The following is a 26,774-nucleotide window of genomic DNA, read 5'->3' as shown; positions in this document are numbered from 1 at the left end:
TTATTACAGAATTCTCCTTATTAATTCCCATCCCCTGTACTCACATTTCTGTGTGTATTTTTTTTTTTTCTATCTCAAGTACATTTAGGTGTCAATTAAATTTGAAATATCTACATTTGTCAGCATTTCATTTTTGGCCAGTGTGATGTGCTGCTGATTTGTCCATGCATCCTGACACATGAAAAAAGCTCCTGAGATGCAGATCTTCCTCATTAAAAAAGAAACCCCTACTATCATAATGGTGCGCAGAGCCATGGAGCGCATCCCCAGCTTTATTGCGCTGTGTTTCTGACATGATATTTAAAAAGGAACAGCCACGGCTGTCAGTACTGTCATATGCTGGTGCTAACCGAAGACATGTTAAACTAAACATTAGAAAGAGATCAGCAAGTCATCTGCATGGTAACTCAGCGAAGAGATTAGGTAGGCAGGAGCTGGTGCAGTCATGTGGAGATGATGAGGGTTGTAGCGGTGACGGACACATCCTTTTTTCCCTCTCAGGCTGCAGCCGTGCCTGCCTCGTAGCCAGGCGTGCTGTGACCTGCCTGCTCAGAGACGGCTCTTTGTGCAGGGGATTCGAGCGAGTGGTGGGTGGCAGACGGCGGGAGAGTTCCCGAATTGGGTTAATGAGGGAATAGGCACTTTTTTTGGATCTGACTGCCTCGAGCTAATAAAAAATTTAAACTTGGACAATTTTAGATTGTTCATCCCTTCTCTTGGACCAAAATCATTACAGAGCACCCCAGCAGTGCAACTTAAGCACTCTCTTTCTTCTAATTAGGAGATCCCACTTTCATTTAAGGATTCTTGCAGCAGCAGTAAGCCCAGTATATGTGAACTTACTCTGTACGTAGTTCTGTTTGCCCTGAGCTGCACTGAAGTGCAGTTGATGATCTGGCCAATAAGATCCTGTCTTGTTTGTTCAGAGTTTGTTCCCAGTTTAATAAACGTGTGCACACAGACACAGAACATTTGAATTTAGCATAGTGTGTAGGCAAACAAAAGGTATCAGAGGCAGTGCTTTAAGGGAAACTGCACCAATACATTTGTTATGTGCAGTTACCAGACATTTCATGTATTGGTGATATATGTAGAAACCCAGTATTGCTCTTGATTTCTGGAAATTATTACAGACTTTCTGGCATCATGGTAAATGGTAATTTGTTCTCCTATAACAAAAAGATGTGTATGTAAGTTCAGAAATATTTTCGAAGTATCTCTGATTTCTGATTTATTTTAGGTGGAGCCTTTTGTTAATGTAAATTGAAAATTTTGGATAATAGTAACTTTCTTAAAAAAAAAAAAAAAAAGGGATGGGGTTTAAAAATAATGTTACAGCAGATTTTTCCTAATGCAGTGGCCTCACCTTGCTTTCCCCGGATGCCTGTTGTAGCAGAAGAGAGGAAAAGAACAGCTATGCCACAGCTTTACCTGAGGTACCCCAGGCTAGGATTTAACAGTCATCAGCATCTACTGTGCCACCACTATTTGAGACTTTTTATTAATGAGCTTTGACCTGATTGTGGATAGATATTTGTTCAGGGTGGCAGCTTGGGCCCTCTGAGCTGCCTGTTGCTGTGTCCAGCTTCCCTTTTTCTGACATACTCCTTTAGCCTGATTTTCATAACTTTATCATATAGTTACTTAGTAATTGAAACAAAAGAACTAGAAGAGTGAAGGCTGACTATGAATTCAAATGCCATTCAAGGTAGTTTTAGTACTGTAAAGGCAACAAATCCAATTCTTTCTGTCTATGCTTTTGGTCTTGTTCTGATTTCAGCTTATCCTTGTCTTACCTAGAACATACACGGTGTGTAATACATCTGCATTCCTCTGTGATGTCTACAGGATCAGCACCTATCCTTTGTTCACATGATGGGCCTGATTCTGTTTGAACAGAAGAATTCTATTCCGGAGCTCAGTAGTAGCAGAAGTAGGCTTCCACCTCAATTATGTATTGCTTTGGGTCATCCATGGAGTATGTTTTGATTCACTACAATAACTAGGATATTATTAGTGGTGTGTGGTTGGTAAAATGGAGATACTTGGGAAAAGACCTCATTCAGGCAGCTAGAATGTTTGCTTTTATAACCCTAGCCATTTCTTTTCTGTTGTTGTAGTGAGGAGAGGAAGGAAGGTGAGACCTGGTGGGTTTCTGCCTTGGCTTCTTTTGCACTGTGGCTGTAATTGCAGGTCTTGGTACCCTCCCCAGCCAGATGGCACCTAAGACGTTTTTAGAAGAGTTGTGATTTCTGCCTGAAAAAGCAGAGCTCCACAATCACCTGCAGAGCTCTTTGCGGTGCAGCCTGTCACTAGGAAATGATTGAGAGCCTGTGGACCGCTGGGTTTCTCCTCTGGAGCTTTGTTTGTGACAACTTGATAACTTCCTTTTCTCTTCCTGTTTCCCTCAGCCTTGTAAAGCCCATGCGACACTATACAGTCTTCCTCTCTGAGGACTCCTCTGACGATGAATTTCAGCAGGAAGAGGATCCTGTCTCTGGCTTCTCTGAAAACTTTTTCTTCTCTGCTCCTTTTGAATGGTCTATCCTTTATTCTTCTGTTGTATTAATTCAGTCTCCAAACAATGGTTTTTGCATTGGTTCAGGGTGCCTGCTCCTGTACTGGGACTCTTGGAAATGCTCCTGCGGTCTCTGTACAGCACTTGATGAATGTTCAGCATTTCTCCTGCTTATTTGTTTGAATATTTAGTGGCATGCAAAAGCATACTCCTGCATGAAAAACTACACAGCAGTGCAGAGTTTATGGTTTCACATCAGCTCGAGCTCTGTGGGATGTAACCCTTCCTCTTGCCCTTTGTTCCAATGTGCTGCTTGTGTTCCTGTCCACACCTTCTGCCACCTGGGCTTGTGCAGTGCTCGTTGTGCTTTCTGGATTGTCCTTTGAGCCTTATTGCAGTGCAGTCACCTGCTTTTCCTACTTTCACTTGTTTGATCCCAGCCTCTCTGTTCTATCAAGTACCATGTCCTCAGTGATAATGGGGATTCACCATGCAGATGTGTCCTCTAGGGGTTTTGCATACAGTCTGACCTAAAATTATTATATGAAACAGGAAGCATTTTTGTTGGGTTTACTCACTGTGTTATTTGTATCCAGCTTTTTAATTTGCAAATTCCCAAACCTCTGTGACTTAGTCTTGCCTAGTTTTGTACATGGTGCTGAGAAGCTTGGCCATATTGGAGCCACCAGCCTGTGAGAGCTATACATAAGCATTGGCTGCAGAGCTCTGCCCTATGTTGGGGAAGCAGGAGCTGACAGACAACACTCTTTTACCTGGACAGTCTTCACAGGAGCCGGAGTGTATTTCTTTGAGGTGAGAGTAACACTGGAGATGTGCAGGGACTCGAGTGTAGTAACTGCTTCTTACTGTGTATTTGAACATACCAACCCTGAGGGCAGTCTTGAGCTGAGGCCTTACTGAATGTCATCCAGAGGGTTTGTTCTTTCCTAATCTCACCTGCTCAAGGATTTCTAGGGAGAAACAGTGATAAATTGCATGGATTTACACTCATGCTTTTAACAAATGCTGTTATTGGCTTGACCAGAACCTGTAGGAACAGGTGCCAGGGCACTGTGAGCCACTGATTCAGAGGTCTGTATGATGCCAGATCCAGGTGGTTCCAGGAGATGGGACTGTGCCCAGCCACATCAGAGAGCTGGAGCTGAATGGAGGTATGTTAGACTGGCTGGAGAAGGAGGCTGCTGGTTGGATAGTGGAGTCTCCAGTTGCTAAAAACCATTGTGTGATGCAGAAGGCAGGTCTAGGACTGACAGGGAAGTGATGGGCCTGCAGCACTTGGACATGGGGAGATGAACAAACGGGTTTAGTATAAGCAAAGGGATGGAAAAGTATTCCCAATCTTGTGTTTGGGATGGCAGAGGCCAGGCTGCTAGAATGGTTTGTTTGCAGAATATTCCTCAAGGTTTTTGCAGTATGATCTGTAGTGCTTAGCAGCTGAGCACGTACTGTGGGAGAGACTAAAGATACAACCAGGATTTGCAAGATCACCCTCTTCCTAAGGACACGTACCATCAGCTCTCTGTTTGTACTTGCATTATACATTCTTGTGTTGCCAGCTGAATGCCTGCGATATGTGTTGATGAATGAAGATGGGCTGTTTATGAATTTGCATGATATAGATGTATTATAATAAAATAAGGAAAGAGGAGGAAGCTCCTTCCACAGTGTCTGTTTTTGCAGGTCTCACAAATATTTTCTTTTAATTGAAACCTTGTTTAAATGCCACAGTAAAACTGGCTGCCAGTCAAATGTCAATCACCACAGATACGTGTGGCACTTCTAGTTATTAATTGGCTGCACATTATGCTGCTGTTCTCTGTACACAGAACCAATATGCAAATCTGCTGGTGTTCATTTTTTGCTGAGGTATGTGCAAGAAAAGCATCCTGCGAACTCGGCCTCGGCTGTAAATGTAAAATAGGTGTCTCCATAATGGATTGTGTTGTTTCTTGATAAGATGACACCAGTGTAATCATTGGAACTCTGCACAGTGTTCCCAATTATTGCAGGAAAACACTGAATTATGTTCTGTGCTGAGTTAGCTTGGAGCAGGAGAATGGCAGTGCCTGCAAATCACAGGGGGCTTTGCTACGTGCTGGCTCTGACTTGCTGTGTGGAAGGGCATGGGAGCACTGGTCTGCTGGGGGGGGGGTGATGCCAAAAGGGAGAGCTGGTGTCCAGTTATTCCTGCTCCGAGAGGGAGATCCCCCCTCAGCCTGTCTGCAACTGCATGATCACAGCTTTCCTCTGAGTGCTTCCCACTTCTTCATCCTTTCTGAAAACCCTCAAGCACCAAGTCATCTTTGTGTGTTCTGCCCTCGGTCACTGCTCACATTCATGTTGTTCACAAGGCACTGGAAACTGTATTTTGCCACCCAAAATCCTTTTGTGAAGCCATCCAGCTCCTTAGTAAATACTTGTTTAAAAAAATAGTAATTAATTAGACAGTCATTGGCAACCTGATTTTTGTTTCTGCCTAAGGCCTCAGCCATACCGGGCCCTGAAAGAATCCGACAGTGCTGATGGGGAAGAGGGGGTCAGCCCAGAAAAGTCCAAAGAGCCTCTGCCTCCAAGCCCTCTCCTCTCAAACAAGGCCACAGAAATCAACCTCCTTGAAGACATCTTCCCAAACTTAGAAGTAGAAACACAGCCTCAGCCTCTCAGCCAAGCCAAGAGCCTGGAAGACCTGCGGACTCCCAAAGAAGAGGGGGATCAGCGGTGTACATTTGATTACCAGGTTTGGCTGGGGTTTTGTGTGTGCTGGGTTGCACAGAACCAGGGCTGGCTGTCTTTCCATTATTCCATCCCTGGCAGTGTTCAGGGCCAGGCTGAAGGGGGGTTTGAGCAACCTGGTCTGTGGGAAGGTGTCCCTGGATGTGGCAGGGAGTTGGAACTAGGTGAGCTTTAAGGTCCCTTCAACCCAAACCGTTCTGTAATTCTCTGAGGAACCTTTTAGTGTCATTGAGTAGATGCATCTGTTTTCTGGGCATTTGTTCGTGTGTCAAAATTCATCTCTGGGTTAAGAAATTACTGGGATGGGACTCAGTTATATGACAGTAACTTTTTTCCACTAAAGCCTCTCAAGAAGGAGGTATCTGCCCTGCTCCTCAGAAGGTGTTTTGTCCACTGGGTGTCACACACAGTGATCTTTGAAGCTGATGCTTGGCAGTGAGAAAGAGTACCTGGGAAGTCTCAGGTCCTCTCCAAACCGCATGTTTTTTAAATGACCTTCATTCATTCTGGGCAGTTTGGTTGAGGTTTCGTTTGAACAATCTAGATTGTAGAAGAGAGATTCTTCATGAGGAACTTCACTGATTATGTGCAGCTCAGAAAGTGCTAGACTAAATCAGAGTCTGAGATCTTCATGTGACATGAAAGAAGAGAATGGCATTTCCCCCTTATAATAATACTTAATTTAGTGTTACATCCAGGTACTTAATTTGACAGCTTTTCCTTACAGCAATTAAAGCTTCTCAGTTCCTGTACCTTGGATAAGGTACGTGCTCCTTACTTGGCTAACAACAGATGCCACAGTATGTCGTAGTTGAGCAACTTGTTAGAGGCAGAGCTGGACTTAAAACTGCAGAGTCCTGCTTCTGATGTCCTGCCTGTCCTTCTAGACTGCATGCTCCTTCCCTCTCCAGTGCTGGCAGCCTGTGGGCAGATCCTCTTCCACCCATAGCTCAGCAGCCTGGCTTTATGCTTCTTTATGCTCTGTGTTGTGAGGACATCAGTGAAAGCTAACGTATTTTTTTTATGCTTTCTTCAAGAGAATGGATCTTGGCGTGTCTGAGAGGAACAGGATTGTGCCACCCATGAAGCTGTCTCACCCTTACAACAAGCTGTGGAGTATGGGTCATGATGACATGGCTATTCCAACCAAGTATTCCCAAAGCTCACCGGAAAGGCCCTTGACTGCGCTTGGTAACATGCCACCCATCACAAGGAGACCCCGGAGCAAAGACAGCATCTTGGCCCCTGCAGAAAAGGATGAACCAAATCCTGCCATTCAAGGGAACATCACCATTCCTAGGCCACAGGGAAGAAAGACTCCTGAACTGGGGATAGTGCCACCACCACCAGCACCCAGGGCTTCCAAGCATCAGACTCCATCTGGGCCAGCAGAAATTCTCACCCCAGGACGTAGCCATTTGGTTTCAGATCTTATCCCAGAGCCCTTCGGAGCTGCTAGCATGTGCTTAGACTCTGAAATCCAGCAGTCTGTAAATTACTCCTCTCGTCCATCTCAGCTTTTGCCCGGTGCTACCAGCACTGCTGAGATGCTCCAGCCTGTCAAGGTGCAGACAGAAAACACAGGTAACGAAAGCGACTACCTTCTTAATCTACTGGATCCATTAAAAACAGCCAACTGGCAAAGCAGTGGCCCACAGCAAGGTCCCCGCAGCCTGCAGAGCTCAGCTGCTTCACCTTCTGCAGCTGGCTTTGCCTCGGTGGCAAGTGACTTTGTGCCTACTCCAGCTGCACCATTTGTCCAGCCACTTGGTTATCCTTCCCCGGCACCTCCTCCTTTTTTACAGCCATCTCCTAACCCATTCACACAAACAATGCCAGGAGCCCTTTCGGTGTCTCTAGTGAGACCCCCAAGAGGCTCTTTTACCCCCTCATTAGGTCACGCCTATAGCTCTAGCTTCATAACCCCTAGTTCAAGCTTCTACCCACCACAAAGACCTCAACCAAACATTTCAACGCTCTCCATGCCAAACTTGTTTAGCCAGGCTCCAGCCGTGCCACCGGCGAGCTCCATGCTGCTGCAGAGCCCTTCTCCTGCAGGCTCTCTGCAGCCAGCACGTTTGAGTGGTCCTTCTAAAACCAGAACGTTACAGGTGGGCCAGGCCAGCTCAAAGGTAGATCCCAAACAAGCACTATCTCTCCTGTCTAACGAACCCCCTTTGATCCCTGCCAGGCCAGCTAAGGGCTTAGAGTCAGTGTTACTGTCCTCAAAATCTGAGGAGACAAAAGATCCATTTGAAGATTTGCTAAAAAAGACAAAGCAGGATGTGTCATCTGTACCAGGTAAGGTTGAACAGCTCCGAAAGCGATGGGAAACCTTTGAGTAACGCTCCCAATGGCTTTTGATGTCCCTTTGGAATTGACAGAGGATTTTTTGGGTTTCTTTGAGCCAGCATAAAACCAAGCATTTCTTTCACAGAAGGCTGAACCAGGAGAGCTGCAGGACCATCACTGTGCTGCAACTCACACCCGAGTGCTTTTGGCCCAGAGTTCCCCCATTGTCCTGTTCCCTGCAGCTGCTTCCTCACTCTCCACTACTGGAAAACCCCAGGACTTGCACTGACCAAAGCATGAGGGTAGTGGGATTGGGTTTGGTTCGGTTTTCCACACAAAGCTTTTCAGACAACACTGCTGAGGCAGAAGTTGCTCCTTCCCTTGTATTTGCAGTCCTTAGCGCAGGCGGGAGCATGACGTGGCAAGGACACTGGTGCGTTGTTCCCACAGAGGGAATGGTGGTGAGTTTTCCCCGTGTTACACGATACCTAGAATCTTTTGCTTTCACGTGTAAAGAGCAGCAAGGCAACCCAGCCCTGTGTGCTGCACGGGGTGCATCTGTTAGCCTCCGAGTTCGCCCTGTCTCGAAATGCATCTGTTCATTTAGGTTACGATATTGGATGAGCTTTTATTGCAGACTTTTCATTTCCTCCCTGGTATACTGAGAGGTAACAGGGGCTTCTCTGGTGCAGAGGTGTTGTAAGTCCTTGTTGCAACAAAACCGTGGCACAGAGCAGTTGCTCAGGGTTTGGTCCTGCATCTCTGTTGGGAAACTGGAAACACCAGCAATTGTTTTAATTTGGGGGGGTTTTGTTTGGTTTTGTTAAATCCGTCAGAGAATAGAGGCCATAAAGAGTATCCTAGTTCTTATATCTGTGTATGTTAATATTATATATAAATACTATAAATGGCAGTATATGAATGGAATGTAACAATATCTTACTTGGTTATTACAAACAAAAAAGAGAAAAAACTTGGGGTATAAAGTTCCCAGCTCGTGAGTTCCTGTTAGAGGCCAGTGTGCGGACACGCCGGCAGCGCGGCGCAGGAATACCCGCGCCTGCCTTGGAATCTGGAGTTGGATCTGGCCTGCGCCCGGTGCTGTCAGCCTGTCCTGCAGTGCTGAGACCCGTTTGCTGGTACAGCGAGACAGTGACTGGATGAAGAAATGGAGTGTGAGGCCAGGAAGGACAGCGAAGCCCTGGGAAGTTAACGGGTACGTTCACTGGGATTTTCTGAGACACTTTCCTGTGGCAATAGTATTCTCAAGAAATGTCACCTTCATCTCAGCATCCCTTCTCCAAGCTGCTGTCCCTGCAGTGAGCATTTCTGGGTTCATTCCGTGGTGCTTCTTCGTTTCGTTTTGTATTTGGGCACAATCTGCTGTAACCCATGTTACTCTAGAAGAGGTAATCACATCACCATTAGCCTTTGATAAAGGAAACCATTTTGGACACACGGGGAAATTCTTGTAAAGCTTTATCTGATTTCCAATGTCTCTATTTTAGTCACATAACCTTGGAAGTTTTCTTACTCAGTGTATGACGGTGGCTGTCTCTGCGATCGAGTCTGACGTGCCAACAGGCTGGGGGAGACTGTAGTCTTACATTAATACTACATTTCTGTACAGTGCTGTTCCTCTGACGAGCCACTCGCTTGGGTTTGTATTTTCCTTTTGTGTTGGAAGACGGATGGTTTTAGTATTGCATAGTAAAATATTAAAAGTCTCCGCTAAGAGCTCCACTTGATTTTATACGGTTCAGACTATGAATGGTACCTGTAAATTCAGGCTGGAATTTCAGCTCTCCTGTGCTATGACCCAGATGATGAAACTGTCTTGGTTGTGGTGTGTATGTGCAGGCGCCAGGAGGTTCCGCACAGGATGTGCCACCGGAATTGCACATTGGTTTTCATTAAGAGTTTTAATGTCACACATGATAAACTGAGGAGGGCTCACACATGCTCAGGTAATTCTTTATCATTGCCCATCTCTGGTCATTTTACTCTGCCATGTTACAGAGTATTTTATGCTGTGGGTTTTTAGACAAACAAGCACACTTGGGTTTAGCTTTTGAGTCAATTTGAGGCACTAAAAAGCATTAACACTTCAATAAAAGCATCCATCACCCTTCACTTGGCCTTGAGGGGCAGGGGGACGTTGGACATCCCTGGAGATTTTATAAAACACAAAAGGAATCAAATGTCCCTGGGCAGACTTTAGTGTTTTATTTAACATCTCAGGAATTCCAAATGCGATTCACTCCGCATGGAACCCAGGTGTGCTTGTTTGGGGATGGGAAACGGGGCCTTTTCTGATGTAGAAATATTTGTGGTGGTTTTTACCAGCCTGGATCAGCGTTCGCGATACGATTCAGCTTTGTCCATTGCTCCTGTATTCCCCATGGCTGGCTGGTAAAGCTTTGCCCAGTTACAGCAAATCCTCAGCGTTCCGGCACAGCTGCTGCTGCACTGATGGCACAACCAGGCTCATGTCCTGTTCACGCACAAGGTCAGACACGTTTTACATGCAGGCACGGGAAGCTGCGGAGATACGAGAATGCTGTTGCTGAAGCCCCCTCGTTATGTGTAGGTTTTATCTACCAGAGGTTTGTGATTCCCCTGCCCACACTAGGGGCTGTTTTTCAATAACCTGCAATTAGAATCCACCATCCAGGTTTAGAAATTGTTTGTGTTTTTCCACTTTGCTTCTAGTTGTTGGAATTTAACACATGGATGGATTTAAAATGGGAAGCGGTGCAGGCAGGAGCTGGTGCCCTCCCGCCTCCTGTCCTGTGGGAATGGCATCATGGTGATGGCCCAGGAGAACTTTCTGGCAAGGGAATGGCTGCGTTCCCCCGCACAGGTCAGAATCAGCCATCTCCTTACTCTTAAAGGAAGCAACCATGCAGAGTCAGGGGAACTTCCATTTTAACCAGATTTTATTGTAAATTTCCTTGAAGGACATTCTAATCTTTTTACAAATTACAAAATTTACAATTACAAAAGAACCCAGGATGCGGAACCACAGCAAATGCAGTTCTGTGAAAAAATAGATTCCAAAATTAAATATCAAAAGGAAGTCAAGTTCATTATTGAAAACCCCAAACTTTCAAAATTTATCTTGCAGAAATGCTCAAGACACTGACAGTTTTAACACTTTTCTAGTACTGGCTTTGGGTGCTCAACATGGACACAGCTGCTCTGTAGTCCTGGGAAGCGCCAGAGCAGGACGGAGCCTTCCTGCTGCCGACCTGGAGCCGCAGACACCTCCGTGCCTGCCATCACCTGCGTTTGGCTCCTTATTGCGGAGGGGGTTTAGCTGCTTGTTGTCCTTCAGGCTATTTCAGTAGCTTAATTATAGTTCCTGTAACAGCATTCTAGTTTTCTTCCCCAATACAGGCTGGAGGAACACGGGTTCATTTAGATCCTGTCGCTGCCTTTGTTTTTCCACAATTTAAATGGAAAAACTGGAGTGGAGCTGGAAGGTAAAAGCACAGGCCTCGACCTGGAGGTGAATCAGAAGCCAGAGCTGAGGCCAAGGTTCTGTGGTTGATTGTAGTCAACCAACTTGTAAGTTGGAATGGAATGAAGGAAACCTCACCCACCAGCGCGGTGCAGCGAGGGCAGCGCGGCCCTCTGGGGACAAAGTCACCCTTCCATGGGGACAGGGTTGGGTCAGGGTGGGTTTTGTATCTCCAGAGGCAGCACAGGGCCTGCTTCCCTGGAACAGTGCGGCCTCCTTCAAGCTGTTCATCCTCTGGTGGCAAAGATGCTGCTGAGCAAGGTGACCCTCACCTTTTTCCTAAGGTTGCAGTGTAACTGGTTCCAGGCAGCAAGGGAGTGACAGGGGGCACTGCCTCTGTCCCACAGCTGTGAGAGACCTTCCTAAAGAGCATCTGGGAACTAGAGAGCAATGAGTTCACAGGCAAAGCACCAGCAGTGTTATTACTAATAAATAAATAAACATGAACTGAAGTTAGGGCATTTCTTTATCCTCTCCAACCCCTCACCAGAGCAGGGTCAGTGCCTGCTCCTACAGCGGGCAAGTTTGTATTACAGGAAAAATACTCATTGTCTTCTACTTTCCAAACTGTTTCTTCCCATCACCTGTCCATCAGCCGCTGCGTGTGCTGCAGAGCTGGTCCTGAGCAGGTGATTTTACTCCTCCCTTTACTCAGAATTACAGAGAAAGTCACAGCACAGCTACAGCAGAAATAAAAACAAACCAAAAGCAAACCAGAACAGTGGTGAGGAGCGACGGGGGCAGATTCACACCCTGCTGCTTAATGGTGTTTCAGGGATTAAAAAGCAGCCACTGTTTGCTAAAATACGTGTCACTGATAGTTACAGTAATTACCCTGACACACTGATGATTCCAGACCTTATCTGGCCTCCTCTGCTGCATTTCTTTCCCCAGGTGAAGAAAGAACACACTCCGCAGCTACAACAGACACAAAGGAGAAGTGACACCACAGAATAAATGCTCTTTTTAGGGCATTGTGCCTCACTACCACACAAACCCTGGTTTTGGGCTAAAGGACACTATTAGTGAACTAAATCCCACTCTCCTGTGCTGACAAGCCCAAACCTGTCTGTCCAAGAGGAACAGGTCTTGAATTGGCTCCTTTCCTGCTCCTTACACAAATCAACACCACCATGTTCAAACCTTCAGTCCCTTAGGAAGGTCCATTCTGCCGTCATGCTTGTGCAGTGCCTGCCCCTGCCCCTGAGCCGGCTGTGCTCCTGTCACCAGCCTGGTACCATCACCCAGCTGACCAAAGGAAGTGATCCATTTATCAACATACAAACATCCTCCTTCCAAAGAGGGTTAACGCTGTAACTGGCAACTCGCGCTCAGAAAGGCACTTAAAATGCTCCTGTGGTTTAGTCTAGGCCTAGGAAAGGTTTTAGTAGAAGTACTTGGTGTCACACAGTGGTACTCAAGTTCTCATGTCACAATGTGCACTCTATAGTGATGAAGGACAGCAGCAGCTCTAGGAAACACCTCCCACCAGCCACTGACCTCCTGCAGCTCTGCAGAGGAGGCACAGGCACATGGGTCTGAAACCACCCCCTTATTCACATTCTTTCTTAACACAGTGCTTAATTCCCATTAATTTGACCTACCTCACGTATTTGCAGGTGCCTTTCACGGTGACCGCGTGGCAGAAGCAGTTGCTGCTGGCCCCGCTCTCTGGTGACACGCAGCATGACCTTGTGACAGTGAGTCTGCGTCCCCACTCTGCCACCACAGCCACACTTTCCTCCTCCCTCCCCCTCCATATTTTCTTCCCCTCCCAACCTTTACTGGCAAATCAGTTTTACACAATTATTTATGGGATGAGCTGCAATAACCAAGCTCATTCAAGCAGCTGAATCTTCCTGCAAGCAGCGGCAGGCAGGTGCCGGCAGCCTATGAATTAGCTTAAAGCAGTACAGACCTGGCCTATAAAAACACATCCCATGACCTAAGACAGAGACGCTGTTGTGTGACCCCAGTTCTCAAATCAGCCGCTCGGTTGGGGGCATCTTGATGACGTTCCACATTTCCACTCGAGCCCCATCTTTTTCTTGACGGCTCGGGCTGTACGTTCCCTGAGTTGCTCTCCTCCTCTTCATGACAATCATCGTGGCTGCAACCACTGCCAGGAGCAGGGCAGCGCCTGCAACCCCGACTGCTCCCACCACGGAGGAGTTGCTAAGATGGGCCCACACCGGCTGCTGCGGTAGAACACGGGGTTAGAGCTTCCATGTGGCCAGCGCTGCAATTCACATCCCTCATCCCCGCTCCCCACTGTCTCCCTCTGAGCCACACTGTGCTGACAGCAGTGCCAGACAGGAGCTCTCCACACACACCCCCCCCCACCACCCCTTCACTGTCCCCTCCCTGTCACAGAAGAGGCCAGGGCCTGCAGAGCAGCCTGGGAATCCTTTCCCTGCTCCCCCACGAGCCGCAAGTTCAGCGAATGGCCCAAACCCGTTCGCTTGGTACCCGTGGGAATGTCTAACAGCCATCGCTCCGAAAAACACCGATCTGCACAATGAGTTCAGTCATTCCTGGCAGGTCCCTGGAGCAGGGTGGCTGTGGCAGGGCAGGAGGTCACAGCTGCTGTTGCTGTTGAAGGCTGCTGGCGAAACCCCACGCACCTGAGCTGGGAAAGCTTCCAGTGTTTTTCAGTTGACAGAAACAGACCGGTATAGACAAACCAACCTTAAACACCCTCTACGCAACGCTCCTTAAAGGCATATATAGATCTGAATCTGTAAATTAGCACCTAATTTAACCCTGACATTTAAAGCAGATGTAACTATGCCGCTGCTGCCTGAAAGGGGGAATGGAGCCAGAGCCCCTCCCCAGCCCCTGAATGGCTGGAGTAGTCCATGGGGCAGGGAGGGCAGAAGCAGAGCCTCTCAGAGCCAGTGCTCTGCACTGACTTGGCTCACTGAAACCTGCTGGAGCAGCCGCTGCCTGCACACTCTGCCTGGTCCTTCTAAGTCCACGTCTTCATCACCGCACACGCCTTAAGAAAAATGGGATGGGGTGGTTCTGCTGCTGCAAGTGCTGGAAAAAGGTCAAGGTCAAAGCAGACCTTGCAGGTGCATCTCCTTGTCACTGCAGGGCCTATATTAACCGCTCTTCAGGTGGCACCTTTAGGACACTGTCCATCTCCAGCCGTGCTCCTGCCACTTCTTGCTGACTCGGGCTGTAGGTTCCCTCTGATTGGCGCCTCTTCCTTGCAGTGAGAATCATGAATATGAGACCAATACTGAGTAGCAGTAAAGAGCCACAGGCTACAGGGACAGCTACTTCAATTAGTGGGGAGGGGAAGAGAGCCCCTGGAGTCCCTTTCTGTAAGAGAAATTAATGGAGAAACAATGAAACTCCCGTGGTTACAATAACTGCAGTCGAAGAACCCAAAATGGTCAGATTAGGGCAAAAAGGTTTCAGAAAAGCAAGGGTACCCTGTACCTGAATAGGAAAGGACAAGGAAGGAACAAGGGTCTGAGGGCACCTGCACAGAGAATGCTCCTGTCCCTTCTTTAATCTCTCACCAAAACATGTTCAAACCTGGCATTAAAAATAGTCCATTTTAAAAACCAAGAACAGACCATAATAATAATAATGGGCACAGTGAATGGTGAATACAAGATCCGTTGAATTCATAGCTCAAAACTTCTCACTTACCAAGGCACATATTTAATGCCCCCACTAGATAAAAATGCTTGCAGACAACTTGTAGCAGGAAGGGGAGGATGTTGAAAAGGCCAGTACATGGGTGGGAGATGGAGATGATAAAAGTCCCAAGTACTGAGGAGAGAAACCTACCCGAACACACATGCTTCAGGTTCTGGTGGAATTAAGAATGTGCGGAACACGACAACAAAGAATGAAATAAAAACTGTGGCGCTTTTGTCCTTAAAAAAGCTTTAAAATATTTCTTACTGCTGAGACACGCTAGTATCTGCCACCTCAGAGATCAAACCAGAAGAATTCCAGCTTGATTATTTCCACCATTTGAACGCCTTACAGCCTACGCTAATGGCACAAAGCAATGCAGCTCAGGAGGAATAATCCCCGAGTACCTGGAAGCCCTTCTGCCATTTTCACATGACTGAAGCTCAAGTGGATGCTCTGAGCCTGCCAGAACTCAAGGATGCGCTCAGGGTTAGTTCTAGCTTTGCACAGCATGCACAGGGTTAGTCACAAGTACCAACACGAGAGGCGTTTCCAGCAGCCCATCCCGGCTGCTTGGTGGTGGGAGGGAGAAAGAGCGAGAGCACAGCTAACACCCCTCTGCTTCCACAGCTATGTTCACAGCACCCCCAGCCAGCAGCCATGCCCTGTCCTCCTCCCTGCCCTGCCAGGCCCTGGCCTTTAAAGAGGGAAAAGACAAGACAGTTCTGCAAAAAGTACTGGGGAGGATGAAAATGGAAACAAGGAACCCATAAGAAGTGTCCTGGGACAGAGGAGAAAGATGCCTGAAGGAGTCTATGCATGCAAACCGGAAATGTCAGTGACCCCCTGGCACATGCATTACAGAAGCCTCAGTAACAGCAACAGCAGCAAACCCCACCGTGGCGCACAGCCTTGCCCATGCAGTTTGGGTTAGTACATTCCCAGGTTACCAAACAAGCTGCCACTCCATGCAACAGCTCCACAGAGAAAAAGCCAATCTTACACACTGGAGCCTAACCTGCAACAGCACTGTGAAAGAAAAGTCATTTCCCACTTTGGGTTTCCTTGGTACCAGCTGATTTCCCAGTGGTGCTGACGTGCAGGGGGCTGTGGCAGCCCCAGTGTTCCCCAGCCCTGGAACTCTGCATTCTCAGCAACCTGGTCAAGTGAAAGGTGGGTTAGAACCCACCTGTGGCAGGGGCTTGGAAGTGGATGAGCATTAAAGTCCTTTCCAACCCAAACCACTCCATGATTCTGTGATTCTAAGCCTACAGCTGCTGCACCTCACAACCCAGCTGGGGAAAACAGACAGGAGCACAAGCAAAAGGAAGAGCTTACGTTGATGTCGCAGCGCTCCCCGGTGTAGCTGGCACTGCACAGACACTCGTATCTGTTCTCAGAGTCCTGACAGGTGCCCCCGTTCTGGCAAGGGTTTGGCTCACACTTGTTTATGTTAATTTGACAACTGGAAAGGAAAAGCACATTGGGATTAAATGAGGTCTGTCACGTGTGCGTTTGTGCCATAGAACACAGGATCACACAGCCTAAAACAGCCTCATTCGTTTGAGAAGTTCCTGTTGCACTTGTTTCAGGTGCTTCCTCCAGGGTCCAACAACACTGAATTCCTCCCCCTTCATCCGATCCTCCTTTTGTCATGTCTGTATGACTGAAGCCAGTTCGGGTCTCTAGCACAGTTAATGAATTCTCATGAGGCTCAGGAGTACTTGGAAGCAGTTCACACTGCAAGAACTGGTATTGTCAGCAGGATCGTATCAAGCTGCCTCTTGGTAAAACAACAGCTTGTACAGTTTTGGAGCAGTTGTTTGAATGGCAAAAGTGCCAGAGCAGGAAGCACTGAACCTGCTCAGACATCCCCCCTGATGTAACAACTGGAGCACCAACTCCTCTGCAGGCATCAGAGAACCAGCACTTACTTCCTTCCAGTGAATCCCGGCTTGCAGGTGCAGTTGGCTCCCCAGCTCTCACTGACGCACTTGCCACCATTCAGGCAGGTGAAGTTCTTCCCACATTGCTCAGGGGGGAATGGCCATCTGGGAAAAACAAGAGACAATCCCTAAAGCAACCAGGTTTTGGGGAAGGTAAAAGTGTATTTGGGCTGGTGAGGGCCACAGCACAGCCACTGGTAGTTGTAAGGAAGGAGTTCAACACGCGTGGAGATGGGAACAGTCTCAGAAATCACGCATAATACCAGAGAACTACTCTGAGCACACCCAGAGAACACGAAGGAGCTGTGCCAGCACTAGGGCTTTCCTCACACAGTTGCCTATTCTTGCTGATGAAAACAGAAGCAGGATTCTGTTGAAACGCCAAACTGCAGCACAGCAAGGCCACCAAGGCTAACACAAGTACCAGATAACTGCACCAGAATGAAGCAAGAACAGGGAATTGAACCTGGGTATATCACATAACTGAAGCTCAGCCATGTATTTGTGTCAACGTTCAGTTTGATCAGGCACAAGTATATGGAAGTGTAAGTAACATGTTGATTCCTACCTCCTTTACTGATATGAGGCATACCTTGGTGACTAAAATATGCTGGATTTTTGCCATACTAATACAAATGCTATAAATACAGACTTTATCAAAAATCCTCAGCCCTCCTCCTGACTCCATACTGATTTCCCACCAGATTTTACATGAGCTCCATGGAGGGGTCAGGAAATGTGCACTGCTAAGCAGTGCAGGCAGCAGGTGATGGGTAAATAACCTTTATCCTCCCAGTCCATATTTGATAAGGAGCAGGATACTCAAATATACATTTTTTTTAACCAGTACACAGAAACAATGCCCATAGTCTTAGATCCAATGACAAAATACAACCAAGCCCTCTGTTGAAGGAATGCTGTTAGTGTAGGAGTGCAGATGTATTTTTATCTAGTCTTACAGGAAAGCATTTGCCAGGGTCAGGCTTGTTTTCAAAGAGGGAGTAGCAATGGGCATTTCCATAAATACCCAGTTAGGAACTCCTCCTACAGGTCAACTCTAGAAACCCAGCATCAAAGCTTTATCAAAACCAGCATTCTCAGCAGAGGTCAGACTGTCCCCCTACTGCCCTATGCCCAGGAACCCATCCCACTGGCACCACTCTTGTCACTCCAGGACACGCAATGCACCTGGAATCTAGAATACAAGACTTGTACTTTAAACAGCTCTGAAATGTGGCAGGGGGCTAATCCACAGGAAAAGGAAGGACCTTTATCCTGTATGAGACTGAGCACCTGACAGGGAGGATTTGGACCTGAACAGCACCTTCCAATTCACAGCACAATTCAGGTGCTTCACCTACCAGATACTTGCAATGAGAATTTTTCCCAAAGAGTCCCAAAATAAAAGTCCAGTTTATGTGCTGCACCAAACCAACCAAGGCACTTACTCGCAGCGAGGTCCCGAATAGTGAGGAGGGCACTTGCAGGAGTAGCCATAAACCCCATCGATGCAGGTAGCCCCGTTCAGGCACTGGTGCCGCACACAGTCATCCACGTTGATGTCACACCTCTTTCCAATGAACCCCCGGAAGCATTGACACTGGAAATCTGCTACTTCATCAACACAGTCCCCATGCACACAGGGACTGGACTGGCAGTCATCAATGTTAGCCTCACAGAGCAGCCCCCCCCAGCCAGCACTGCAGGCGCAGCTGAAGGAATTGAACAAGTCCTCACAAGTGCCAGCGTTGAGGCAAGGGCTGGAAGCACAAACGTCAGCGCCAGTGCAGCCCAGCTGGATGGTCCTTCTGCTGGACTGCTGGAACTGCTCTGCCTGGGGGTACGAGAGGTGGCCAGTGAACGGCAGGTAGATCCCCCCGATGCTCACTTGTCCGAGGCAGCCAGTGAAGTTTTCAGCTACAACAATGAGTGCGTTGTTCTTCAGGAAGTCCAAGTTCCCAGCAGTTCCCTGCAGAGTCATATTAACAGAGTCATCCAAACGAATGAGCCATCTGGAAGCAAGGGCAGATGGCTCTTCCATGGACACAGAGATGCTGTGCCAGGCACCGTCCGTGACGGAATTCTGACTCAGGAAGCTGACACCTTCAATGCTATTCCCACTCCTGATGTCAACAAGCAGGGAAGAGTTCTTAATGGCTATCTGGAAGGAATCCACTTCTTCCACAGCCCAAAGCAAAACAGCATCTTCATCCCTGGTTCTGAAGTCCACATGGAGGCTGCTCAGAGTTCTAGTCACTGATGCACTGCTGGCAAATTCAATTGCAGCGTAACTATCAAATGTTGCGCTAGACAGACCTAGAAATAAAAAGGGGTGGGGTAGAGCATAAGGGATTTGAAAGACAGTTGTTGTCATGTTTGAGACAGACCAATGACAAACTCTTGGCATGTTCTCTCCTTAAGAACCATGTAAGCTTAGCGCAAGTAGGATTAGAGCCCTAGCTGCTGGCATCCTTAAAACCCTTCCTGTTTACAACTGCACCTCTAATAATAATATCCATCTCTTGTGTAGCAATTTTTACTCAGCAGTCTCACAGCAGTGCACAAAAACACTGTTCCCCTTTTACTGCTAAAAAAACTACAGCATAAGTCAGGGAAGTGACACATCCAAAGCTGCCGAGACAGGAGCTGGGAACACCCCAACACCCAAGTTCCAGGACACTTCCTAGCCACTAAACATCCCTTCCTCCACATCAGGGCATCATTAGCCAACTAGTCTGCTTACTCTCTATGGTTCTGTCTTAAGAGAGAACTCAAGACACATTTGCAACACTGAACTGGTCCTGTGTGGTGAAATAACCTGAGAGTCTAGAAATGGCTGAACCTTACAGACATTACAGACAGTGAACATTGGGGATTTTACCATTAGATAAGCAGGAGAACAGTACTCACACACGTATCCTGCTGGAACATCTACACAGGTGGTAGCTTCAGGACAAGGGTCACTTTCACACCAGACTCTCTCTTCACAAAACTTCCCAGTGAAATTTGCTGGACAGCTGCAGTGGAAATCATTCCAGGTGACAGTGCATGTGCCCCCGTTCTGACATGGTTCAGACTGAAAAACAAACCAGCAGAATTTAGAGGCAGAGTAATTCCTCTTTGCATCTAAGAGAATTTGGTAGAAGGAAACGTGACAGCAAAGATTAGTACAAGCAGGGCTTGAATCAAGAAAGAAGCGTAATTAAAAGTGACTCAACAGCAGTGAAGAAAGCACAAGGGTCTCTCCACAAGAAATTCCCAAGACCCTTCCTCTCCCTGTGTGCACTGGTGCTGATGAGATACTCCCCAGGCAGAGTTCCATCAATCTAGAAAAGATCAAAACACTAAAGCAAAGGTGAGGAACAGAACAAACAAGCTGCAATGCTCCCGGAAAGTTCTGTTACTAGGAGGACACACCTAATACCAGAGGCATGGCAATACGCTACAGCACCATGAGCAAGAAGGGCAAAATTAGGCAGTATGGTCACCCCACCTTCACGTGTGGTGTGAAGGAGAGGCAGCCGCTCATCTAAGAGCACTATGGAGACAGTTCCTTGAACTGTCCTTGCTGAAGCAGCAAATTCCTGGGAAAAGAGGTTGTTGTGCAATTGAAACAGGAGGAAGGGAGGAGCTGGAAAGGTTACTGCTGTGAGGCTGGAAACTGGAAACAAGTGTGCAGGCTCAACAAAATGGAGAAAGGCCACATAAAAGCGGGACTGCCCAAGTTCCACAAACTATAAAACTACAGAGAAAACTTGGTGCTAAAATTGTATGTAGCTTGTTGAGTGACAAAGGAGCACACGGACTATGTGTCCTCCAAAACTTAAAAATAACCACCTTTCTGGTATCAGCAACAGTCAAACTCTTCGGTAAGCACAGAACTACAATAAGCAACTGCACACATGTAGAGCCAAACGAGAGGCATCATACCTTGCAGGTGTTATCAGAGATGCAACCATTCACCAGATTACCACTCTGAGTCCTATTGAGTTCCTGTGGCAGACTGTAGTTCTCAACTTGAAGAAGCTGTATTTGGTGGCTGTTCAGTTGGAGGTCTTGCAAACAGCCTTTAAAATAACCTCCCCACATATCTGCATTTTCTGGATGAGGATGCCCACCAATATACACTTCGTAACCAGCTAAAAGAGGTCTTGCTATGAGCTGTCCCAGCTCCACATATGTGTCCGATTGGTGAGCACCAACAATTCCTCCTTGGAAAGACAGAGCTACAAAATGTCTTCTCCCATCAACCAGATTTTCTGGATATGTCACAGTATCTGCAGACAACATCTGTATCTGCAGCCTGCCATTCCTCAAGTACACGGTGAGGCAGGGGGCAGTTTCACTGCTGATCTGCAGTAGCAAACCATTAGGTTTCCGAGTCCGAATGAAAAAGGAAATGTTGAAGTTTGTACCAAGGCTGTCAGAGAGGCTGAAAGAGGCAAAGCTGGTGGAGTTCTCTAGGCCAAATGTTGCTGCTGGGCGCTCTGGAAGAGAAAAGAAACTCACATCAGCTCAGTGACAAGGGGAATGCAGCTGGCACAGGGATATTCTAAGCAGCAGCTCTGTATGAATGAGGCAGTATCTTTCTTCCCAACGTTTTTAACATGGATCAGAATAATTGTGCTCTCTCCCCACACAGGTCTGTGAAATTAAGAAGTAGGTGAATGCACCCTTGCTTTCTCTGGAGGGCATGAATTCAAGCACCCAAGTCGCAGAAGAGGGTCTAGCAGAGCCCTTGCCATGTAGCAGATTGACTCAAGGACTTGTAAACTACAAAGCTGCTTCTAAAATTTGCGAATTTGGTAACAGCAGAACCACCTTGTCCTTGCCATGCTTTGGGCTGAGGGGTGAAACAAAAAAAATGAGCAGGATTACTGTAAGCCTTGCAGGAAGAAAAAAAAAATGCAAACAGGTATTATTTTAACTCAAAATTGTCAAAGAGCTTCCTTTAACACTGCGTTTTATCTATAAAGAAATACATTCCTCTTCATTCTCAACTCTGAAGCTCAAGATCAACATTTCACAGTAAGACAACTTCCCAGCCCTGCTGCATTCACATAGATCTGATACAAAGATAAAGTCAGAGCCTCTGGCTCAACAAGGAATAACACCTGCATCACAAACTGACAATCATTCCTGCAGGAGCAAGTGACAGGGAAGGGATCAATGAGAATTGTATTCACAGAGGGGTTTGCTGTAGTCTTCTCACTGGTCAAGTACAAAATACTGCTTCCAGAGCTAGCATCACCGCTTACCTGGTATCTTTAATGCTTATCCGGTATCTTTACAGCATGGGGTGACAGAGGAGCTGGCAGATGTAAATCACATGGCACTTACCATATGAGCAAGCTGGGCCTCCATAAGGCCTGGAACAGTCACACCTGAAGGCTGCCCAAAGGTCCACACACAGCCCTCCATGGAAACAGGGCTGGGAGAGGCACCACTCGGTCCGGTCACAGCCCCGCTTCACTGGGGAGGACTCGCCCTCAGGCAGGTCCATTGGGAGCACAGCTTCAGTGTCTACCTGCAAGTCCTCCATGCAGCCAACAAAGCCTTGCTGGCTATGTGTGTTGTTGGCCATTGAATCCTCAGCACCTCCCACATACATGGTCAGGAAGGTACGTGGGATCAAAGCAGTGCCATGTGGGACAGGAATGCTCTTCAGGCAGACACCTGCATCACAAGAGTCATGCCACAGCTTTAGCTCCATAGTGCTGTGCAGAACTACTTCAACTTTATGCCATTGGCCATCATCAACTCTCAGTCCCTCCAGGAGCAGCAGGTACCAAACATCCTCCTTCTTCAGTCCTGCATGCAGAATCCCATCATAGAGCTCCAGGAACAAGTATTCAGCTTCATGGCCTCGATAAAAAAGGATAGCGCTGGGCAAGGTGGTTCGGAACCGGAGGGACACGCTGGCAAGCTGATCTCCTGCTACGTCCCTCCTGCTCTGATTGCTCACGGGCAGCTCAGTGAGGAGATACCCTCTGGAAGCAAAGGAAAACGTTGTTGGTGTTGAGCATGTGGCATCATAGAAACCAGGCTGGCACTGGCACAGGTGGCCATGGCTCTCAGCTTGGTAGGTTGGGATGCACAAGGCCTCATTTTGGCAGTCGTGCGTCTGGCACCCAGTGAGCTTGACAGAGCAGTTCTTCCCTCCCCATATAATGCCATCCTGGCTAGGGGCACAGTGGCAGGTATAGTCAGCAATGCCATCCTCACAGACAGCTCCATTCTTGCAGGGACCCTCCTCACACTCATTGATGTTAACAGCACATTCCACACCTGCGAAAGAGATTTAGAAATGGGATCTCACTGCAGGGGATTGTGACTCCCTTTCCCAGACCAAGCCTGGAAGGCACAGGCTGCCCTCCAAGCCATTCTCTTCAGGAAACCACCATAAACCAGAGCTCCCAGCAAGAAGCCTCACGATCACTACAGAGCGGCCTGCCACTGACATAAGAGCAAAATAACCCCGTATGTCTGTGCTACCCTCCAGATGCTGCAAAGAAGGGGCTATTTAGAGAACTTCAGCCAGTCAGCCCCCATCATCCACCAAACAGTCCTCTCCCAGACAATCTCTAACACCACAGGTAACCAACATGCAGAGGACATTGAAGAAGTACAACAGCACAGAGAAGGATTTTATGCGTCTTTCATAACAGATTTGCTGCGTTGAAACTCAAATTAAGTCTACAGATCTGACCAGAGACACTGTTACAGACGGCATTAAACGGGAAGTTACTGGGAAGCCTCAGTTAAGAAAACTCAAATTCTGAAATGACCCCGAGTTGTAAAACACTCACAGAACTCGATTCACTACCAAATACCAACCAAAACATGCTCCACAGGCATTTTGCCACACTTGCACTAAGCCGATTCGTGTTCTGTCCAGAAGTGAACTGGGTAAAAAGCACCACACTGCATACGTCTGTCTCCTGAAGGCACATGTATCCCAACAGGGCTCTAGTAAATTACAAGACATTACACACAAATCTGGCTAATGAAATTCTGCTGTCATTTTCCTGAGTATCTCCAGAGTGATAGAAGAGCCCTTCTGAACCAGTTCACATTATCTAGCCCATAACACTGGTTTTCACTAATCTTCAGAGACAGTCACATAGATAAACCAAGCATGGATTATCCCAATCTAATAGCATTACCCACTGGAATCTAGCCAGCAAGCACAATGAGGACAGCGGAAAGAAAAAGAAGGAATTTGCACACAAAGGAAGGGAATCAAAACACAAAAGACATTTGGAAAGAAAAGCCACTAGACAGAATGTGCTTGTCAAAGAGATTAGAGAGTTGCCTGAAGGGAAGAGATGAGGGGAGATGGGGCATTAGGAGCACTGGAGCTGGACTTGATGTGTTACAGAAGAACTTAGCAAAGAGACATGCTTCTGGAATCTTGATAGTTTGCCCCCGCCATGCTCCAGCAATGCCTCACAGTTTGCACAAACCACTAGTACCCTGCTGTCTAACCAGGCTGCTTTACTCTAAAAAGGAGTAGTTTTAGTGTTTAGTGCTGTCACCAGTGCTACCTCTGCAGGCTGGTGAAGCTTCCAGCTCCAAAATGTTGGTTTGTATCACTGTAGGGACAACATGTATGGAGCTCTGAGAGGCACTGAAAGGAATGGAAGGCTCTGGTAATTCTGCTCTTTTCCAGCTACGCTAGAGCTGTTCTGTAGGCAACATTACCTCAGATTCCTCTAGGACACAGCTCTACTGACCTAAACTGTTTTAGAAGAAAACTGCTGTGTAATGCCTGTGGAAAAGCACTGAATTTGGCCAGTAACATCTGCCTTGAAGAAGAGCTCAACTGGTGGACAGATTCAGAGTTGCTAATACTACCTTCAGCACAGGCCTTTTTCTCAAGCTTTTAATGCTGGGCTTGCTCAGCACACAGAACCTGGAGTGTGATCTTACCTGTAAAGGAAGCAGCAAGGATAGAATTAAGATTTCAGCACAAAGCTATGGCCAGACTTGACAGAAATTAATTGGAATAAACAGAATGTAATGGACATCTCTCATCTTGGAGAATCCCAGTTGGAGAGAAGATAGGAAGACTTCAATTGGAGTTAAATCAGTAAAGCAGTAGAACTGTGTGGCACTTTCTGAGCTATTAGTGGGTTAGAGGGCTCTCGAAAGTGTAAGAAGCAAATTTGCAGTCAGATTTAAGGGAGACAGCTGTTGAATGGTATCAGGAAGACAGGTCTGATACAAATCCTTGAGATGCTGCTCATTTCAGATCAGAGCTGTTGATATTTACAGGGCAATGAAGAGGATTAGATAGCATCGGTTTGGACAACAAAAGGAGGGATGCTTTCAATCTCTGCATTTCTGAGAAGGTGGAGAGGCAGGGTGGGGAGCCCCATTTTCCACATCACATTCCTGGCCTGACCACATCTCCCTTTCCTCTGGCCAGTGTGCTCTGCCCATTGTGCCGCAGCAGGAATCCGGCCTACGCAGCTTCCCAGCTGATACCTGTGGGCTGAGCGCTTCACACCAGGTGGCAAATTAGTCCCTATGGTGAGTGCACAACCCCAGGCTGGTGGCTAATTAAACAGCAAGCTTTCCCATGGGATGCAGCTGGTTTGATTTTCTTAGATTAGTGGTTTGAAATGGGTGAAAAGAATAAGCTGACACTTCACATCTCTGCACGCTGCTGTCTAACCTCACAGCTTACAAAAGGCAAAGGGAAGAAATGTTCAGCAGCAGGAAGAAAGGAGTGCAGCTCTTCCTAGAGGAACCAAACCCACAAGCATAATCTTTGTCATTGCCATTGTTTCTGCCAGCAAACAGCCATCCTCCACGGCACTAAAGCAGGAGGAGGAAAGCACCCCTAAAATGACCCCTAAGGTATTCTTGCCCTCCTAGAAGCCAGTGCAGAACCAGATTTGAATCTGGAGCAGTTTTTAAAACAAACTGGTAACAGAGGAAACTGCAAGAGTTCTGAGAATCTGGCTAACAACAATTTTTTCCTGGAAGTCACCCCTTATTGAACAGTTACATGGTGCTACATCACTAACTCCTTATACATCTCTCAGTGACACTACCCTTCACCACCCAGTGCTCTCACTCTCTCTCCTCCTCCAGTATCACCAGTGATTTTTGTCAGCTGGGTATAATGATAAAATAAGAGGGTGGGGACAACGCCATTTCACAAAACCAAGTAACTCTTAACCTATTCTTTCCTATTGCCTCTGAATTTCTTAGCTCAAATTTTTACTATTATTTGAACCATCAATAGTAACAGCAATGTTGCCAACCCGATTCACTGCATCATTAGGAGACTTCAAAATACTTAATGAGTTTCTTATCTAGTTAAAGACACATACACAAGCCAGTGGAACTCGTTATCTGAAAATCAGACAACTGTTATTTAAAAGGCTGCTATCTGGAGACAAGTATTTTCAAACATTCCAGTTAATTTAGCAGTGTTTAAGCTAACAGTCCCAAGGTAATAACCCACAGAGGCAGGGGCAGAAACAGACACTCAGATGTTGCTGAGCTTTTAGAGCCTGCAGTAGTTTCAAATACAAATCTAGCCACTAGATTCTGAAGTGTTACCCATGTGGTGAGAAGAGCCTTGTTTCGTAAATCAAGTGTTACTAAAACCCATAAAGCTCACCATTCCCTGAATGAAGGTAATGATTTACTGACTGCTATCAATAAGGATCCATTGTATACAGTGTATAAATCATATACTTCAAAGATACATAGTATGTTCAAAGAATAAGAACACAGAAAGAGAAATCTTCTAATTTAGCTGTCATATACCAAAAAAACTTAAAAGATGAGGTCTATTCATGGGCCCAGTCTTGAAACATGGGAGTTCAGTGGGGCTTCCCGGCCAGGACCGGCTTGCCCTCTCCCATAAGACAACAGAATTCCTAGCAACCTTTCCCTGGTGCATCCTAATTAGGGTTTGTATTATTATTATCAAAAGAAAAAAAGAGAGAGGGAGAGAGGGGGGAAGAAAGAGAATTAGCTGCAAGCAGACCCGACACAATTATATTTGCACAATTACTGCCATGGCAACACGCTGCTTTGACCTCTCCCCCACTGTGCACTACTCAAG

At 47.0% G+C, this 26,774-nt stretch overlaps 2 protein-coding genes across 22 annotated transcripts in view; one reads left to right on the top strand and one right to left on the bottom strand.

Moving 5' to 3' along the window:
- The window catches only part of DENND1A (DENN domain containing 1A), a 192,089-nt gene extending 182,788 nt beyond the window's left edge, over positions 1 to 9,301 (top strand). For 3 of the 9 annotated variants that reach the window (XM_065695810.1, XM_065695809.1, XM_065695812.1), the window contains 3 exons: positions 2,412 to 2,540; positions 5,021 to 5,276; positions 6,310 to 9,301. In XM_065695810.1, coding sequence (XP_065551882.1) covers positions 2,412 to 2,540; positions 5,021 to 5,276; positions 6,310 to 7,617 — 1,693 coding nt within the window. In that variant the 3' untranslated portion in view covers positions 7,618 to 9,301. Of the gene's footprint in view, positions 1 to 2,411; positions 2,541 to 5,020; positions 5,277 to 6,309 lie in introns of those variants that run through there. The other 6 variants (XM_065695814.1, XM_065695813.1, XM_065695815.1 and 3 more) reach the window with 4 other exon arrangements.
- A 1,184-nt stretch (positions 9,302 to 10,485) lies between these two features.
- CRB2 (crumbs cell polarity complex component 2) overlaps positions 10,486 to 26,774 on the bottom strand; it is a 63,869-nt gene continuing 47,580 nt past the window's right edge. For 11 of the 13 annotated variants that reach the window (XM_065695794.1, XM_065695791.1, XM_065695797.1 and 8 more), the window contains 7 exons: positions 22,028 to 22,975; positions 20,618 to 21,174; positions 19,598 to 19,763; positions 18,136 to 19,003; positions 16,676 to 16,792; positions 16,080 to 16,206; positions 13,193 to 14,414 (listed from right to left, as the gene is read on the bottom strand). In XM_065695794.1, coding sequence (XP_065551866.1) covers positions 14,187 to 14,414; positions 16,080 to 16,206; positions 16,676 to 16,792; positions 18,136 to 19,003; positions 19,598 to 19,763; positions 20,618 to 21,174; positions 22,028 to 22,975 — 3,011 coding nt within the window. In that variant the 3' untranslated portion in view covers positions 13,193 to 14,186. Of the gene's footprint in view, positions 14,415 to 16,079; positions 16,207 to 16,675; positions 16,793 to 18,135; positions 19,004 to 19,597; positions 19,764 to 20,617; positions 21,175 to 22,027; positions 22,976 to 26,774 lie in introns of all 13 variants that reach the window. The other 2 variants (XM_065695789.1, XM_065695802.1) reach the window with 2 other exon arrangements.

This window comes from Lathamus discolor, chromosome 15 (genome assembly GCF_037157495.1).
Source record: "Lathamus discolor isolate bLatDis1 chromosome 15, bLatDis1.hap1, whole genome shotgun sequence".
NCBI classification, from domain to species: Eukaryota; Metazoa; Chordata; class Aves; order Psittaciformes; family Psittacidae; genus Lathamus; species Lathamus discolor.
This window is presented reverse-complemented; position numbering and strand designations above follow the sequence as displayed.